Here is an 18,295-nt window from a genome sequence, read left to right on the forward strand (position 1 = left end):
TTGTGCTACAGGATGCAAATTTCTGTTTGAAAAAGCTAGCCTTTGCTTTCCTAACTGTCTGTGTATATTGGTTCTTAACTTTCCTAAAAAGTTGCATATCGCGGGGGCTATTCGATGCTAATGCAGAATGCCACAGGATGTTTTTGTGCTGGTCAAGGGCAGTCAGGTCTGGAGTGAACCAAGGGCTATATCTGTTCCTGGTTCTACATTTTTTGAATGGGGCCTGCTTATTTAAGATGGCGAGGAAAGCACTTTTAAAGAATAACCAGGCATCCTCTACTGACGGAATGAGGTCAATATCCTTCCAGTATACCCGGGCCAGGTCGATTAGAAAGGCCTGCTTGCTGAAGTGTTTTAGGGAGCGTTTGACAGTGATGAGGGGTGGTCGTTTGACCGTGAACCCATTACGGACACAGGCAATGAGGCAGTGATCGCTGAGATCCTGGTTGAAGACAGCAGAGGTGTATTTAGTGGGCAGGTTGGTCAGAATGATATCTATGAGGGTGCCCGTGTTTACAGATTTGGGGTTGTACCTGGTAGGGTCCATGATAGTTTTGGTGAGATTGAGGGCATCTACCTTAGATTGTAGGACGGCCGGGGTGTTAAGCATATCCCAGGGTTTTTCTTTATTTTTACTATTTTCCACATTGTAGAATAATAGTGAAAACATCAAAACTATGAAATAACACATATGGAATCATGTACCGGTAGTAACCAAAAAAGTTTTAAATAAGTCAAAATATATTTTAGATTTTAGATTCTTCAAAGTAGTCACCTTTTGCCTTGATGATAGCTTTGCTCACTCTTGGCATTTTCTCAACCAGCGTAGTCACCTGGAATCCATTTCAATTAACAGGTGTGCTTTGTTAAAGTTAATTTGTGGAATTTCTTTCCTTCATAATGCATTTGAGTCAATCACTTGTGTTGTGACAAGGTAGGGGTGGTATACAGAAGATAGCCCTATTTGGTAAAAGATAAACAATTTCTAATACAATTTCATTTAAACTTCCTCTATCAGCTGTCTGTGCGGTTGGTCCTTTGTGCGTTGTAATTTGAGTAAAAACATCCACAGAAAATAATTATTAAACAAACCTTTCCAAACTCTGGTACTGCCATTGACATTTCTATTACCTGGCACATGCGCAAAACTATATATGTAAACACCTGCAAGACTTTGGTTACTACGCATGCATTGTGTGCACGTTCTTCTGTCTTGTGCGCGTGCTTCAGGTGATGAGAAAGCAAACCATGATAGCTAACACAGAGACACAAGTTTTGAAGCTGGTTCAATAATACTTTCCTGAGAATATTTTGTCTTAAATTTCTACCCACAAAAGGACAAAATCAGTGGACAACAGGTAGAGTAAGTTCAAATGGAATTTAATTCAATATTTGTGACAGACAGGGGACCTATAGGTTGTATGTGACTATGTTGTCAAAGGGACAGCATAGGAACGTCGGGACTAAGTGCTACAGTGCTTTCACAGGTTTTGTTAGGTAGTTGACGACCAAGTTCACAACTGACCAAAAACAAGTAGTGGAATAGTGGTGAGGTTTTAATGGGTGTAGAGTTAGTTGGTAGGCGGAAACACAGGGCTAGATAACAGAAATAGATGGCCTCACATTCCAGTACAGTAGGTGGCGGTGTATGCACATTTCAGTTGGTTGTGATCCGCCAATACACATTTCAAGAAGAAGAATTAAGCTGATCTGCTTAAAACGTGGACAGACTTTGGGCGGTGTCTGTTTGCACACCGCCATTATACCATAGAAGAAGATTTTGGGCGGAGTAAACACTAATGCTTCGCCTCTTCCTGTTTGTCAACAGTTACCACTTCCACAAAGTCATAAACCTTGCCTATTTCTATAATGTATCTTCTTAAAATGTGATGTTAAACCAAACCATAACCACACTGCTAACTCCAACGAATTGTTGTTTTCATGAATTTTAACGATATAGCTAATTTTGAGGCAGTGGTAACCTTCCTTTCAGCAAACCCCACATTTCCCATCAGCCACCACGATATTCACAGACGCTCCATTGAAGGTATTTCTCATTTTGTACTAAGGACTAACCACCCAGTTAAACGTTAGATTGAAAGGTAAGTGGACTCTGTACTTGGCCACTGGTATACTTAGAATGTTGGTATTGTTGAATAGCATTTAAACATCCCTTAGTATTACTGCATCAGATAAAATGAAGTTGGAACAAAGAGATCGATGTTGTGTTGTCGCGCCAGACGCCATGATTGGTTGCCCACACTGTAGCTAATAATGGCTGGCTATCAGAGTTAGCTAGCTACTGTAGTGAGCTAAAATAGATGGTAACTGGACGGTTTGGTAGATAACGTTAGTATATCTAGTTAACTATGTGGTGTTCTGCATTGTATTTCCAGCCTTTCTATGTAGCTAACTATGGTTTTTCGACGGGATATAAGCAAAAGGTCCATTAACTAACTAGTCGCGCGGGCGAACGGCTATGAGGAATCAACGTTTCCAATTTCCTAGGTTTTCCTACTAGCTAGTTAGCCAGGTACGCAAAACATGTTAGCTAACCTTAGCCATGGTTTCTTCAGCTAGCTGTGGGCTAACTTTGTTTGACTAGCTAGCTAGTTAACTGTTTGTTTCTAACTAACATTAACGTAACTCTCATCCATTTTTCAGCTTCACAATGTCCGAGCTTTTTATGGAATGTGAGGAAGAGGAGCTGGAGCCATGGCAGAGACAGACACCAGAAGTTAATTTGTTGGGCGACGGTAAACATGATGATGATGACGACGATGAACCTATATTTGTTGGGGAGCTTAGTACTTCAAACGACACCATTAACACCAGACCAAGTATGTTTTCTTCTCTTGGTATGGCTCAGTTAATGTTAGGTCTCCGACACTGTTGTCTGTTTTCTCTAGTTTGGATAGTTTGCATACACAATATCCTTTCATTGGATCCTTTTCCCTTAGTTGCTCTACAAAGTTGGTAAATATGATTATCAATATAGATTTTATTGCATTGATACATAAACAAGAGTGGTTAATTATCTGACCTGTCTTTGAAGCAAACAACCAAAGAAATGTGAAGACCACCCCAGTTCAAAGTGGCGGAGTTGGAAGACCAAGAGCCTCTAGGATGACAATGACACACAACTCCCCCCAAGTTCATCTCACTCGGGGTCCAGTTCCCCAGAATATCATTCCTGGGAACGGGTTGAACAATGCACCTCGACCCTTAACAGCAGTACCACCACAGCCCATCATTATCAACAACCAGGTATATTGTGTTTTGCTTTAGATATCACTTATTTCACTTTGCTATACATTGCAAAGAACACACATTAGATTTGAGTAATTTAGCAGAGACTTTTATCCAGAGAAACTTACAATTACTGTATTAATCTTAAGATAACTAGGTGAGACAAACATATATCACAGTTGTAAGTACATGTTCCCTCAATAAAGTAGTTATCAGCAAAGTCTGTGCTAGTAGGAAAATACAAATGCAGGTTTTTCTACGATTGTGGTGCTGGGACAGAGAAGAGCTTTGACTGGGCACCTGTTTAGTTATAGAGATGTAACTTTTGGCTGTAATGGTGTTGGTGCAATGTTTTAATAAAATCTGTTTGCCTTTTTTCTTAGGGTTACATTATGACCACACCACAGTTATCGGCCAACTCGGCTTTCCTCGCTTCCCTTGGGAAACAGTATCCCCCGGGGACATCTTTCACTGTGGTTCCAGGTAAAAATAGAAATATTACATCCTAACTTGATTGCAGGCAGGCAGGCAAGCAACAAACCAAAACATAACACACATTTTTGTATTTCAGAGCAGACTAATAATTGGAAATTAATTTGGTGCATCTATGCTCAAGTACTTATATATTCCCTATACAGCCACAGTGCACACATACTGCTTTTTGCGGTGTTTCATATTTGTAATGTGTTTTTTTTTCAGCAGGCCAGCAGCACATTTTGCAGCAGATGACTCCAGCAGCAGGCCAGCAGCACATTCTGCAGCAGGTGACTCCAGGGAAGCCTTTACCTGGGGTTATCCACAGGCCTCAAGTGCACATGATCCACAACAACGTAGTGACCTTGTCCAATGTGCAGGGCCCTGCCGCATTGTCTTCCCAGCCCAACCGCTCAAATTCTACCAACCTCCAGATTGTGTCCCCAGTTATTCAAGCCAAAGGCAACAGCTGGGGTAAACCAAAATATCTTACTTGTTTGACCCAAAGATATTCCTGGCCAGGTCACGTGGTCAGGAAAACGGTGTGTGACCTCATGATCTGAAGATTGCATGTGACTTGTGATAATAAGTATGAATCTATTTTCTCCCCTTAAACAGACTATGGCAAACGGGGTTTACCTCAAGACCAAAACAGCACAGCTAAAAAAGCAAAGCATGACATAGGTAAGGGTTTCCTTACATCAGTTGCATGCTCTGTTATTAGCTAGATTCATTAGCACTGTTACTTTTTTATTTTTACAACTGAAATTTAGTTTTTTGTTTTTGCAGGGTCTCCCCACGCCCAGGAGATATTAGAAAATGGAGCACGTTTTTGTAAAAAATGTCCAAAGTGTAAATTTGATTTCTACCAACAAGTTGTCATGAAAGACCACATGGTGGTGAGTTTACTTCACTCATTCTAAAATGCATGCCTTTAGCTGTGACAATTGTTTTACATAACTATTCTATAATGTTGCTATTCAGGGCTTGCCATTAACTTTTTTAGCCACTTGTACTTCGGACAAGGACAGATTTTTTGTTTACTTGTTCCAAAAAAAAGGCTAACACTATTTTTACGTCATGAGTCAAGGGACCACTTTAAAAAAAAACTTTTTTTTTTTTTCCATTAAAAAAAATCTGATAAATGTAACTGGGCTACAGTCTGCCTATTGGCATCTTTGCATATTCATTAGTGTCTCAAAATACAACACTGCCCCTTTTAAGGCTCTCCTTGAGGATCGTTGGCTATCCTTGGTAGCCTATAAAATATTACAATTACAACCAAATACTTTTTTGTCTTTTATATATTAAAGGGCGTCCCTAGGACGATAAAACATGTATGCGGTTCAAAACAGACTGGGACAGGTCTGGGATGACATACTTTAAAACATTTTTTAGCAATGATGCTGATGCAACAGATCAGACCGTTTTGCTTAAAATGTTGATTGTTTTATTTCTTATTAGAAACTCAACTATGTCCACATTGCCTTAGGCTACGCACAAATGTTCCAACATGCAATTAGTGGGAAAGCACCTTTCTCAAAAGCGCTCCACATGTGCGAGCGGTTTCATATGACAGAGATGAAAATATCTGTTAGAAATGAAGAGGGGAGATCTAAAGATGTATAAACTGGCATGGTTTACTCATGACTAGTATTATGCCTTTGGCTGTTGGAAAATAAAATATTGTTGATTTGAAAACCAATAGAACATGAGAAATTCTGCTTTCAATATTTCTGTGGTCATATTTTGCCTAGGCTAGACTACTTTGAAACAAGTTAAGACCTGCTTAATTGTTTAAAACTTCGACATGAAACTTACAGGTTTTAAACAATTTAAGTTTATTATGAAATGGTTTCAAAAGCTTGGCTGCCTCCGCTCAGATTCAAGATGGGTGATGTGCAGTGCGCAACATGCACTGTCCTCCACTCTCCGGTCTTGTGACCATTTGATCTGAATGAAGCGTGCCTCGAGTATGTCGACAGAATCAAGCCTTCAGACGTTAATGTTAATTATCCTTCATTATATTTGTCAAACATGACTGCCGTTTAGCCTATATTTATGTAATTAATATTCTCATTAAGTGTGCCTACATTTTTCTGCCGCCTCTCTCTCTGTCAGCATCGGTCTGGACATGAGGCTGTAGCTAATATGCATATCAATTACAATTTGACGTGCAGGCTTTTTTGTTTATGTACATGAAAAATAGATTTGAATATTATTTCAGTGTTTGCTTCTCACATCCAATTCTGATCGCAGTAATTGTTTGATTTTTTTTTTTTACTTGTCCATTTTGAACAAATCTATGTTCTTGTCGTAATATTTATTTTTTACTTGTCCCGAACAAGAGGACAAGCGTTAATGTCGAGCCTTGCTATTAGTGCATGAACCAGAGCCTTAGAGGCACTTTAACAACTACAATATCAACTCTGCAGATTGTAATTTGTTCACCTATTTTAAATTTACTTTAATTTCAGAAATGTTGTCCTCACCTATTGGAGTGTGTCTTCCCCTCAACCCCAAAGTCTACTTACCTTTTTGCAAGCAAGCGCATTATGCTTGTCACAGACTTCTACTATGGTAGATTTGAGGGAGACAAACCAAAATCGCAGCCGCAGAAGACCCCATTTACCTTTAAGTGCCAGAGCTGTTTGAAAGTACTCAAGAACAACGTCAGGTAACTACAGCAGGTGTTGCTTGCTGTGCAGCTCTGCTTTTGTTTTCAATAAGCCACTGTATTCCTGTATAATACGATTATTTGTGGCGAAAAAAAGGTGTCTTGTCTACTGCACAAAATGTTTGTTTAAACAGGTCATTTTCTAATCCAAAGAACTCCTCTATATCCTATTTGTCCAGTGGCATAATGAAAACAATACATTTGGCATTTCACATGTTTACATAATGCAAACACATTACACAATTACTGCCACCAATAAGCAGATCAGTGGACATATCTTCTATATTTATATGAATGGCTCACTGTTATTGGAAATGAATGGATACATCAACCGGCTTTTCGTCAATACGTTACCCCAAGTGTCTACTGTGCTGTTTTGGTGCATGGAAATGGTGTTCATAAACAAGTGTTAAATGAGCCCTCTGCCCATGGAGAGTGATTAACTTTAATGTGAAGAGAGGAGATTCAATGTGTTTCAGCCCTCATCACAGTTTTCTCCCCCAGATGGATGACATATCAACTCATATTCCCATTTGGGGCCAGAGATGAATAATGGCTGCTAGTTTGGAACTGCTCCTTTGATTAAATAACTTTACTTCAGGGCGTTGCAAGAAAAGCCTCTGTAAGCTCCTTTTAATGGGCAGACGCATTTGTACTGAACCCAGTCTGGCAGCAGAGGTCATAGTTTGTCTGCATAAAAATCTCTATTAGGGGAGCTGAGGTAAGACTGCTGGCTGAAAAATGGGCCTTGCCTGCCTTGTCAGTGCAGTGGTTACATGAAAAGGTTGTGTGGCTCGGGGGCAGCCGTGGAACACCACATCATTAAGCAAAACAAAAAGATGTGCGTAATTGGCAGTATTATAATGGCAATTGCAGCTGGAGGAGGGCACGGGGCAATTATCCGACGGCAGGGGTGGCACATGGCCCGACGGACGGTTTGATCGGCCACAAGGCTCTTCGCTCTTGTGGGGAGTGGGTGGATAGCTGTAGCAAATCTGCTTTGCTGCGAGCTTTCCCTTCCACATAGCCCGGGTGGTGCCCCTTTAGCGAAAATGACATTTTACAATGCAATTTTTTTTTTTAAAGATAAACGGCAAAGCTGACACTTTGTTGCTTTTGCATTTGTGGTTTCTGACGCTACATTGCTATCGATATCTTATCTTGAACTTTGTGGTGACTCTTGTAGGTTCATGAACCACATGAAGCACCATCTGGAGCTGGAGAAGCAGAACAGTGAGAGCTGGGAAAGCCACACTACCTGCCAACACTGCTACCGGCAGTACTCAACCCCATTCCAACTGCAGTGCCACGTCGAGAGTGCCCACAGCATGGTCGAATCTTCAAGTAGGCATACCAGTCAATAGCAACCAACATGAAACGTCAATGAAACCATACATTTCACCTTAAAGTATTGAACACTGTCTCAAGCAATCATACATTATTGTACATAGGTTGATTATAGTAATATAAATAAAGCTGTCTTTAACAATTTGGGCCCATTTTAGTAATTCATTGTTGTTTTTGTAGCCAATTGCAAGATATGTGAATTAGCCTTCGAGTCTGAGCAAGTGCTCCTGGAACACATGAAGGACAATCACAAGCCTGGCGAGATGCCCTATGTCTGCCAGGTACATTTTGTTTATCGATCATGTTTTTATATTAATCTGTTCACAAAGAAAAGTTATTAATAGTAGAGATGCCCTGGCATTACAATCAGGAATTGAAACATTTAATTCAAATTATTGAAGGGATTTTACTTGCAGTCCTGAACCATTTATTTTTCATACTAATACATTGTCTCCTTCCAGGTGTGCAACTACAGGTCTTCGTTCTTTACCGATGTGGACACACACTTCCGTACGGTGCATGAAAATACAAAGGATCTCCTTTGTCCTTTCTGCCTTAAAGTTCTTAAAAGTGGTCATGTCTACATGCAGCACTATATGAAGCATCAGGTAAGAGGCTTAGTTATATTGGGTACTTTTCTATTGTTAAATATGTGCAACAATTCATGATCAATAAATATGTTGATTGGGTCATTTTTGATTGATGGGGCTCATGTTTGGACTGACCTGGCACACGTTGTAATTTCCTGTCAGTTTCCTGATGTTTCAGCCTCTTAATAAAGCAGTGAATGCTGCAAACCGTTTTCTCTCAGAGTTTGAGTTTTAAAGCTGGCTGGTTTCAAAGAAATTGAACACGCTTGTGAGTTGCCCTATTGGCTTTTATTCTGAGGTTGGATTGATTTGGTTGTCTGCTGAACACCTTGATGTAATACATAACTGTCTCACAGCAATGTCTGCTTCCTTTCACCTGCCTAACCTCTCTGACAAAAAACAAACCAGATCAACTCCACAAATCACTGTATGTAGCCATACAACAAAGCCAACAGAAACGTTAGTCTAATACCAAGCCAGCCAATGGTGTAAGAATCAAAAAGGATTCAATGACCCTGTTAGCTGTGCCAACCAACAAAACACAGAAATGACACATTGTCCTGAAATCTTACCCTTTACTAAGGATAGCTGAACCTATTATCTACAGTTGAAGTCGGAAGTTTACATGCACCTTAGCCAAATACATTTAAACTCAGTGTTTCACAATTCCTGACATTTTAATCCTAGTAAAAATTCCCTGTCTTAGGTCAGTTAGGATCACCACTTTTATTTTAAGAATGTGAAATGTCAGAATAATAGTAGAGAGAATTATTTATTTCACCTTTTCTTTCTTTCATCACGTTCCCAGTGGGTCAGAAGGTTACATACACTCAATTAGTATTTGGTAGCATTGCCTTTATATTGTTTCATTTGGGTCAAACATTTCAGGTAGCCTTCCACAAGCTTCCCACAATAAGTTGGGTGAATTTTGGCTCTTTCCTCCTGACAGTGCTGGTGTAACTGAGTCGGGTTTGTAGGCCTCCTTGCTTGCACATGCTTTTTCAGTTCCGCCCACATATACTTTCTATGGGATTGAGGTCAAGGCTTTGTGATGGCCACTCCAATACCTTGACTTTGTTGTCCTTAAGCCATTTTGCCACAACTTTAGAAGTATGCTTGGGGTCATTGTCCATTTGGAAGACCCATTTTTTTTAAATTTAATTTTTATTTAACTAAGTCCGTTAAGAACAAATTCTTATTTTCAATGACTGCCTAGGAACAGTGGGTTAACTGCCTTGTTCAGGGGCAGAAGGACAGATTTTTATCTTGTCAGCTCGGGGATTCGATCTTGCAACCTTCCGGTTACTAGTCCAACGCTCTAACCACTAGGCTACCTGCCGCCCATTTGTGACCAAGCTTTAACTTCCTGACTGATGTCTTGAGATGTTGCTTCAATATATCCACACAATTTTCCTCCCTCATGATGACATCTATTTTGTGAAGTGCACCAGTCCCTCCTGCAGCAAAGCACCCCCACAACATGATGCTGCTACCCCCGTGCTTCATGGTTGGGATGGTGTTCTTTGGCTTGCAAGCCTCCCCCTTTTTCCTCCAAACATAATGATGGTCATTATGGCCAAACAGTTCTAATTTTGTTTCATCAGACTAGAGGACATTTCTCCAAAAAGTACAATCTTTGTCCCCATGTGCAGTTGCAAACCGTAGTCTGGCTTTTTTATGGTGGTTTTGGAGCGGTGGCTTCTTCCTTGCTGAGCGGCCTTTCAGGTTATGTTGATATAGGACTCGTTTTACTGTGGATAGATACTTTTGTACCAGTTTCCTCCAGCATCTTCACAAGGTCCTTTGATGTTCTGGGATTGATTTGCACTTTTCGCACCAAAGCACGTTTATCTCTAGGAGACAGAACGCATCTCCTTCCTGAGCGGTATGACGGCTACGTGGTCCCATGGTGTTTATACTTGCGTACTATTGTTTGTACAGATGAACGTGGTACCTTCAAGCGTTTGGAAATTGCTCCCAAGGATGAACCAGACTTGTGGAGATCTACAGTTTTATTTCTGAGGTCTTGGCTGATTTCTTTTTGATTTTCCCATGATGTCAAGCAAAGAGGCACTGAGTTTGAAGGTAGGCCTTGAAATATATCCCACAGCTACACCTCCAATTGAGTCAAAGTATGTCAATTAGCATATCAGAAGCTTCTAAAGCATGACATTTTCTGGAATTTTCCAAGTTGTTTAAAGGCACAGTCAACTTAGTGTATGTGAACGTCTGACCCACTGGAATTGTGATACAGGGAATTATAAGTGTAATAATCTGTCTGTAAACAATTGTTGGAAAAATTACTTGTGTCATGCACAAAGTAGATGTCCTAACTGACTTGCCAAAATTATAGTTTGTTAATAAGAAATTTGTGGAGTGGTTGAAAAGTGAATTTTAATGACTCCATAAGTGTATGTAAACTTCCGACTTCAACTGTACCTATATGCAGTCTCATGTTTTTCTATTGTACTTGTTTTGTCAATTTGACAGAAAAAAGGAATTAATCGTTGCGGGAAATGCAGGCTGAATTTCCTCACCTACAAGGAGAGAGTGGATCACAAGACTCAGCACCATAAGACTTTCCAAAAACCCAAAGCTCTGGAGGGCCTTCCTCCTGGAACCAAGGTTTTGACTCTTCTTATTTAGCCTCGCAAAACATCTCACTACCTCTGTACCAATTATCTATAATATACATAAAATCAATGGCAACTGCAATAAAAGCTAGTTCTATTACAAGCGTTTAAATCATGGCATGAATTCAGATAATCTTAATTTGATCTGTTTTTTTTTTCTTCTCATATTTCAGGTGACTATCCGGGCCTCTCTGACCGGGCCATCTCCCAGTTCCACCCGTGCTGCTGAAAAATCCAGTGTCAGTGTCATACCAGAGGTCCCAGGCATAAAGGCAGCCAATGTAAAAGCTCGGAGCAGTACATCTACCACACAGGGCAGCAGTGGGGGGAAAGGCAAGGCCACAGTGAGCAAGAAGCTCCTCAAGCAGCAGAAGAACAACCATGTGTTGCAGAGTCTCAGGTCGGTACATCACTCAGTCAACTTGTTTTTTCCTCACGAACTACATCTTTTCTGTTACAGGATCTAAACTATGGTCAGGGCTGATCCTTTTCATGGTTGGTTATGAACAGGGCTCTAAAGTCAAACGTTTCATGGGTAGAACTGGTGCTCTCAAAAAAGTTAGGAGCTAATGAGGTGACATGACTGGACAACAGGTAAAGAAATGCCTGCGAGGGGTTTTGGAGCATCTTGTGAAGTGGTTTATAAATGTATAACCAATTCAAAATAGAACATTGCACAGGTAATATGGTTCATATCTGTTTACCAGTTTGGGCTAGAAACAATATGTTTTCGCAGTAGTGATGCTTTATTAGCTCCTAACCATGACAGTAACGAATCTGTGCTCGCTTTTATGTCTAGGTCACTCAAACAACGGTACAGCGAAGCCTAATCATTACAACAATTATTATCTGGGAGATTGTTTTCATAGTCGCACGGTGCTCCCAAAATATGTCAGGTCGCACAGCAAAATATTTAAGAGCATATGCGACCAAAATGGTCACACTTCAGAGCCCTGGTTATCAATATATTACACCAAAGTAACTTGTATGTTTAATGCATCTCAATGTTTTACTGAAGGTAATAGTACTTTAAATATAAATGAAATAATGATGCCCCAATTAGTTTTCTCTACCTTTTTAGTATTGGCGAAAGAAGACACACCTGCATTGAGTGCTACTCGGAGATTCATGACTTCTATAGTCACTATCCCATGGTTGCAATTTGTGGCGCATGCAAGTATCGGACAAGTTGCAAAACTTCATTTGGAAACCATATGATAAGGTAAAAGCTCCTTGAGTATCAGACTCATAACGCATGTATCCGCTGCATGTACGAAACTTTAGGAACACCCCTACAAGGTGTCAAACGTTCCACAGGGATGCTGGCCCATGTTGACTCCAATGCTTCCCACAGTTGTGTCAAGTTGGCTGGATGTCCTTTGGGTGGTGGACCATTCTTAATAAACACGGGAAACTGAGCGTGAAAAACTCGGCAGCGTGCAGTTCTTGACAAACTGGTGCGCCTGGCACATACTACCATACCCTGTTCAAAGGCACTTAAAATATTTTGTCTTGCCCATTCACCTTCAGAATGACACACATACACAATCCATGTCTCAGTTGTCAGCTTAAAAATCCTTTTTAAACCTCTCCTCACCTTAATCTACACTGATTTGAAGTGGATTTAACAAGTGACATCAAGAAGGGATCATGGCTTTTACCTGGTCAGTCTGTCATGGAAAGAGTAGGTTTTCTTAATGTTTTTTGAACAGTGTATATGCCCATTTTTATATTTTAGCCATTTAGCAGACGCTCTTATCCAGAGCAACTTACAGGAGGAAGTAGGGTTAAGTGCAGATTTTTCACCTAGTCAGCTCAGGGAGGATGTTTTATTGTTCATATTACATATATACAAATATATATTTGTCAGGTTCCATAGTGCCATCTCAAAAGAGAGATTCCGGAAAATGAGGAAAATCCCAGTTGTCCTAAGGTACGTGTCCCTAACTAAACAAATCTGGTCTCAAATCAATTCGTTAATGTTGCCATTATTCTGCACTCTAGTTTTTGGTAATGACTTATTTAATAAGTAGTGTTGCATTTTTACCAAACGTTACCATAATTAAGCTCCATGCAAGTTTATTCTATTCAGTCATTATAAATCACATTTTACCTACTGTTTTGCAGGAATTTAACCCTTGTCTGTCTGAACTGTGACTTCCTGGCGGATGCGCATGGAACTGACCTCATGAGCAAGCATTTGATTGACAGACCACACCACGTCTGTAAGGTCATACTAGAGAAAGGTATAAAGTTTATTGCATTTTTCACAACCAGATGCTTAGGCGTCGCATTTCGTTTATATAATAATAATAATAATAATAACCTGTCTGCATGTCACGTTTGTCTTGTCTTGCAGAAGGTGGTGCTGTAGATGACGGCATTAGAGGGTGAGTAGCTACTCTCCCAATGCAGCAGATAACGAGAACATCCTAAAATAAAAGTAACACCCCTCAGTGTTGTAATGAGAATCTGAGTTTGATCAAGTACTTGTGAGACTTCCAACTCCCTGACCTATGAGTTGTTTGGAAGCATCCATTATTTTGAGAAATCTTTACCATATACTTTTTATGTTAAGCTAATTGGGATGCATATTAAGTGTATTTAAAAAAATATATATATATATATTTATAGACCTTCACAAATGCAAATGGAAGCTTTGGCCTTAATTAATACCAGAGAACATTGCTTAATTAATGTGTGCCTAAAGTAAGGTAATTTTGTCATTGGGAAGTTGCTGAAATGAAAGGTCATTGTAGAATCTCTTTTGCAAGAATATCCTCGTCTTCATTTCTTGTATTCCTTTGAGGAGCCAAACGCACTAACAATACACATGAGATCAAGTTCAAATGTAATCATTTCATAAATATGTTGTTTCTCCTGAGAATTGAATATGCACAATTCAATGCTAATTGATATTTATGCTAAATTCCTGTTCTGTTTGAAGAATGATTGTCTGGACAAGGTCATTGGTCCTTTTGCTTCATGATTAAAATATCTTTGTTTGAAAAAATAGTAACTATTTGGATACTAATTCTGTGCTGATAAGCCAGCCTTAATTATGCTCTGAAAATGAATTTTAAGTTTTCATTACCATATTCCATATGCTATCTCCAAAGTAGTTTTATCAATTGTTTTATTAAAAGGGCTCTACATTTAACGGACTTGTCGTGATTTTCTCTTTTGTTCTGTTTCAGAAATAAGCAAGGGATGTCTGCTCTGATGTTCCCTGATATCCAGGTACTACTCTAGCTGGATTGTACCTGAGAAACACATATGTTTGATTTTGAACGGTTTCCTCAACCCAGCACCTCTTCTTTTTATTTTAATTTTTTTGTTACATAGAATGCTGAAACTGCCACAGTGAGTGGCGCTTTTGAACAATTGCACAGGTAATTAGGGGATGGTCCACACTAAATAGAACCTACAAATATTTTTTCCATCTTGGATGGAGTCAATTAGATTGATTTGGTACGCGTGTCTCTCTCTCCCCCCTCCCCCCTTCATTCACAGCGTTCCCAGATTGGAGGAGACCTCCAATGTCTTGTGTATCACCCCAGCTGCTGAAAGAGGGGATGGGCCAGAGGTAATGCATGTTCAGACCCAAGAGTCAGGAAGAGGTGATGTTATTCTACTAGACAACGATGATGCAGCAGTTAACCAGCTAGGAGAGGCAGAAGTGCAAGGGCTTCCACAGCTCTCTACAGTAGATCAGATCCATGGAGTCACACAGGCTACAGAGCTAAAAACACCCATGGAAAGTTCAGTCGAGGAAGACCAGTCTTTGCAGTCAGGGCCCATGGAAAGTGAAACACCCATGGAAAGCTCAGTTGAGGAGGAGCTGAGAGAGGTGTGGGCTTTGCAGTCAGCGACCAGGTCCCCCTCTAGTTCTGTGGCCTGTGAGTTAGAGGGGGAGGCGGTGTGTTTGCATGAGTCATTAAGCAAACCGGAATCTGTGAGCTTTGACGACAGTAAGAAGGTTAGCGCTTCCCTGGAGACCATCCCCTTAAATGTTGTAGACCAAGAGGTGAACGATATCGTGGAAGCAAAGGACATCTCCTCGTCCTCTCAAAGTCCAGCTGAAGTCAGGGCAGACGACAGACATTCCCTCCAGTCCTGAAACACTGAAGGAATCGGCAGCCTCGGAGTAGAGAAAAGTGGACCGGGTGTATTTTTAAGAAGACTGCATACTATTGAAATGTATTTCTCTTCCCCATTTTCTTAAAGTTTATTGTCCTTGACCAGATGGACATAAGCTGAGACGTGCTATGTGTTTATTATATTTGGCATTTGGAAAAACATGTATCATTTTTTTCTATCAGTGCAAGATTTTACTTCTGTCAAACTTTCAATTTGGTTGTAAGCTTTCAATGAAAGTGAAAATGGTACACAATGTGAATAATTTGACTTTCTGTAGTGTGTTGAAAAATACACAATCTGAATGTTTATGCTTTCCTTGATCTATGAACTTGTACTCAAGTGTGAAAAGTCCTTGAAATATCTTCTTGACTATCCTTCCACTAGTAGATATAGGCCTTTTATTTTTATTTTGGTTACCTCTACTTCCATTGACATTTCATAGGTGCTTTTGTGTATTTTTAATATACTAAACTCAGCAAAAAAAGAAATGTCCTCAACTGTTTTTCAAACTTAACATGTGTAAATATTTGTATGAACATAAGATTCAACAACTGAGACATAAACTGAACAAGTTCCACAGACATATCACTAGCAGAAATTGAATGTGTCCCTGAACAGGGGGGGGGGGGGTCAAAAGTAACAGTCAGTATCTGGTGTGGACACCAGCTCCATTACGTACTGCAGTGCATCTCCTCATGGACTGTACCAGATTTGCCAGTTCTTGCTGTGAGCTGTTACCCCATTCTTCCACTGAGGCACCTGCAAGTTCCCAGACATTTCTGGGGGGAATGGCCCTAGCCCTCACCCTCAAATCCAACAGGTCCCACACGTGCTCAATGGGATTGAGATCCGGGCTCTTCGCTGGTCATGGCAGAACACTAACGTTCCTGACTTGCAGGAAATCACGCACAGAATGAGCAGTATGGCTGGTGGCATTGTCATGCTGGAGGGTCATGTCAGGATGAGCCTGCAGGAATGGTACCACATGTAACGCACAGCGTTGAGATCGCCTACAATGACAAGCTCAGTCCGATATGCTGTGACACGCTGCCCCAGACCATGACAGACCCTCCACCTCCAAATTGATCCCGCTCAAGAGTACAGGCCTCGGTGTAACGCTCATTCCTTCAAAGATAAACACGAATCCGACCATCGCCCCTGGTGAGACAAAACCATACCTCGTCAGTGAAGAGCACTTTTTGCCAGTCCTGTCTGGTCCAGCGACGGTGGGTTTGTGCCCATAGGCAACGTTATTGCCAGTGATGTCTGATGAGGACCTGCCTTACAACAGGCCTACAAGCCCTCAGTCCAGCCTCTCTCAGCCTATTGCGAGCAGTCTGAGCACTGAGGGAGGGATTGTGCGTTCCTGGTGTAACTCAGGCAGTTGTTCCCATCCTGTACCTGTCCCGCAGGTGTGATGTTCGGTTGTACCAATCCTATGCAGGTGTTGTTACACGTGGTCTGCCACGGCGAGGACGGTCAGCTGTCCGTCCTGTCTCCCTGTAGCGCTGTCTTCGGCGTCTCACAGTACGGACATTGCCATTTATTACCCTGGCCACAGCTGCAGTCTTCATGCCTCCTTGCAGCATGCCTATGGCACGTTCACGCAGATGAGCAGGGACCCTTGTCATCTTTCTTTTGGTGTTTTTCAGAGTCAGTAGAAAGGCCTCTTTAGTGTCCTAAATTTTAACTGTGACCTTAATTGCCTACCGTCTGTACGCTGTTGCTTAACGACCGTTCCAAAGGTGCATGTTCATTAATTGTTTATGGTTCATTGAACAAGCATGGGAAACAGTGTTTTAAACCCTTTACAATGATCTGTGAAGTTATTTGGATTTTTATAAATTACTTTTGAAAGACAGGGTCCTGAAAAAGGGATGTTTCTTTTTTTGCTGAGTTTATAATCCATCACTTTCCCTTTTATCTTCTGTAGTTTGAGAGCAATCCAATGGATTTGAATCATTTGAGGGAGTTTGATTCAAATGCCCGTCACAGGCAAAAGCAGTGAGGGGGGAGGAGCGCCCTTCTCAAATCGAACAGTAGTCTGCGCCGCTCGTTCATGCTGGCAGCATGGTGCATCCTCCAGAAACACTTTGCCATAAAATGTTTGAATTTTCAAACTACTTTGCATTGGGAAGGCAGTGTTTTGATCAAAAGCAGTCACCTTTTTCATTTGAAACCAGTATCCTACTCAGTACTCCACGTGCTTAACCTATGTCACTTTTGTTTTGAGACAATTTTGCCATCAGCCAGTGTGGGTCACCTGGCTCGAAAAAGAATGCAATCATTTTTCACCTGGTGCAAATTCCTCCCACCGTGGGCAACTGGGCCAGGTAATCTAATCCCCTCAGTGTTTCCATTGCAGTTGTGCTAGCATGTAAATAAACTTTGGTAATACATTATGAAATCTGCTACTGAGACTTGATTAAGAACTGACTGTCCATGTTCATTATAGTTGAGAGGTGATCAACTGTGTGTAGGCTCCTCACTGCCCAACTTACATGAAAAGTAATGAAATACATTGATTCCCCAGTTACCTCACAAATAGTTGTCATAGATTATAAGCATCTTGATAGGTTTAACACTGACAGAAGTGTTGACTTGGCACTGAAATGTCTTCACCTTTGCTATGAATGATCATTGTGCCATCTTGTGTTAGTTTGGTGCATTTTCAGCTGATTGGGAGGTTGAGAAGGCAAAAAGCTTGAGGGAGAAGGGTGACATGAGTTGATGCGTAAACAAGCTAGAGATGGATTGAATTTATTTGACAGGTGACAGTAAAGGTGTCGCTTTTGGCCAGCATGTGCTGGTAATACATACGGAATTTGCCCAAGCAGTGAAGCTAGACTGTTGTCTTGCATACTTAAAATAGACAAGAACAGGGAAGTAATGATGGCAAATTATTATGTTTATATCCCGTGTGGAACATCGATGCAGCAGTATTGCCTGATAGTTTGTCTTGTAATCAATGGATTGTACTGTACCAGTATTAAGAGGACATGACAGTGCAGAAAGGGTACACCACTACAGTAGTTGTAAACTAAAACCTAGATTTATCCATTGTTTCCTTTGTGGGATCTTTATCGCTTTCTGAGTCTAAATTCTGTCATATTATTTCAGCATTCCTTTACTGTTGGGGCACAGTAGGCCTAAATACAATACTCAGTTGTCACCTCAAGCTTCGT

At 40.7% G+C, this 18,295-nt stretch overlaps 1 protein-coding gene across 3 annotated transcripts; it reads left to right on the forward strand.

The window, feature by feature from the left end:
• Positions 1-1,786: 1,786 nt before the first annotated feature.
• LOC106587437 (zinc finger protein 280C) lies at positions 1,787-17,517 on the forward strand. Of its 3 annotated transcripts, none has more exons than XM_014175831.3 (20): positions 1,787-2,102; positions 2,665-2,840; positions 3,056-3,267; positions 3,633-3,732; positions 3,949-4,197; positions 4,342-4,407; positions 4,513-4,622; positions 6,201-6,400; positions 7,587-7,744; positions 7,928-8,028; positions 8,209-8,355; positions 10,828-10,962; positions 11,144-11,370; positions 12,052-12,192; positions 12,841-12,903; positions 13,098-13,216; positions 13,330-13,360; positions 14,168-14,210; positions 14,316-14,362; positions 14,484-17,517. In XM_014175831.3, exons 2-20 carry the CDS (start codon positions 2,672-2,674, stop codon positions 15,088-15,090), a joined length of 2,925 nt encoding a protein of 974 aa, XP_014031306.1. In that variant the 5' UTR covers positions 1,787-2,102; positions 2,665-2,671; the 3' UTR covers positions 15,091-17,517. The 3 variants fall into 3 exon arrangements, with proteins under 3 accessions (XP_014031306.1, XP_014031309.1, XP_014031307.1); XM_014175834.3 differs by having other exon boundaries at positions 3,952-4,197; XM_014175832.3 differs by having other exon boundaries at positions 1,787-2,047.
• Positions 17,518-18,295: the final 778 nt, after the last annotated feature.

Source organism: Salmo salar, chromosome 26 (genome assembly GCF_965601325.2).
Source record: "Salmo salar chromosome 26, fSalSal1, whole genome shotgun sequence".
Classification (NCBI taxonomy): domain Eukaryota; kingdom Metazoa; phylum Chordata; class Actinopteri; order Salmoniformes; family Salmonidae; genus Salmo; species Salmo salar.

Bases quoted from the DNA above. Each gene is read 5' to 3' on its own strand.
- LOC106587437 (XM_014175831.3), top strand. From the start codon at position 2,672: ATGTCCGAGCTTTTTATGGAATGTGAGGAAGAGGAGCTGGAGCCATGG. The intron at 14,211-14,315 runs GTACTACTCTAG...TTTGTTACATAG, and splicing joins TGATGTTCCCTGATATCCAG to AATGCTGAAACTGCCACAGT. The intron at 14,363-14,483 runs GTAATTAGGGGA...CTTCATTCACAG, and splicing joins GCTTTTGAACAATTGCACAG to CGTTCCCAGATTGGAGGAGA.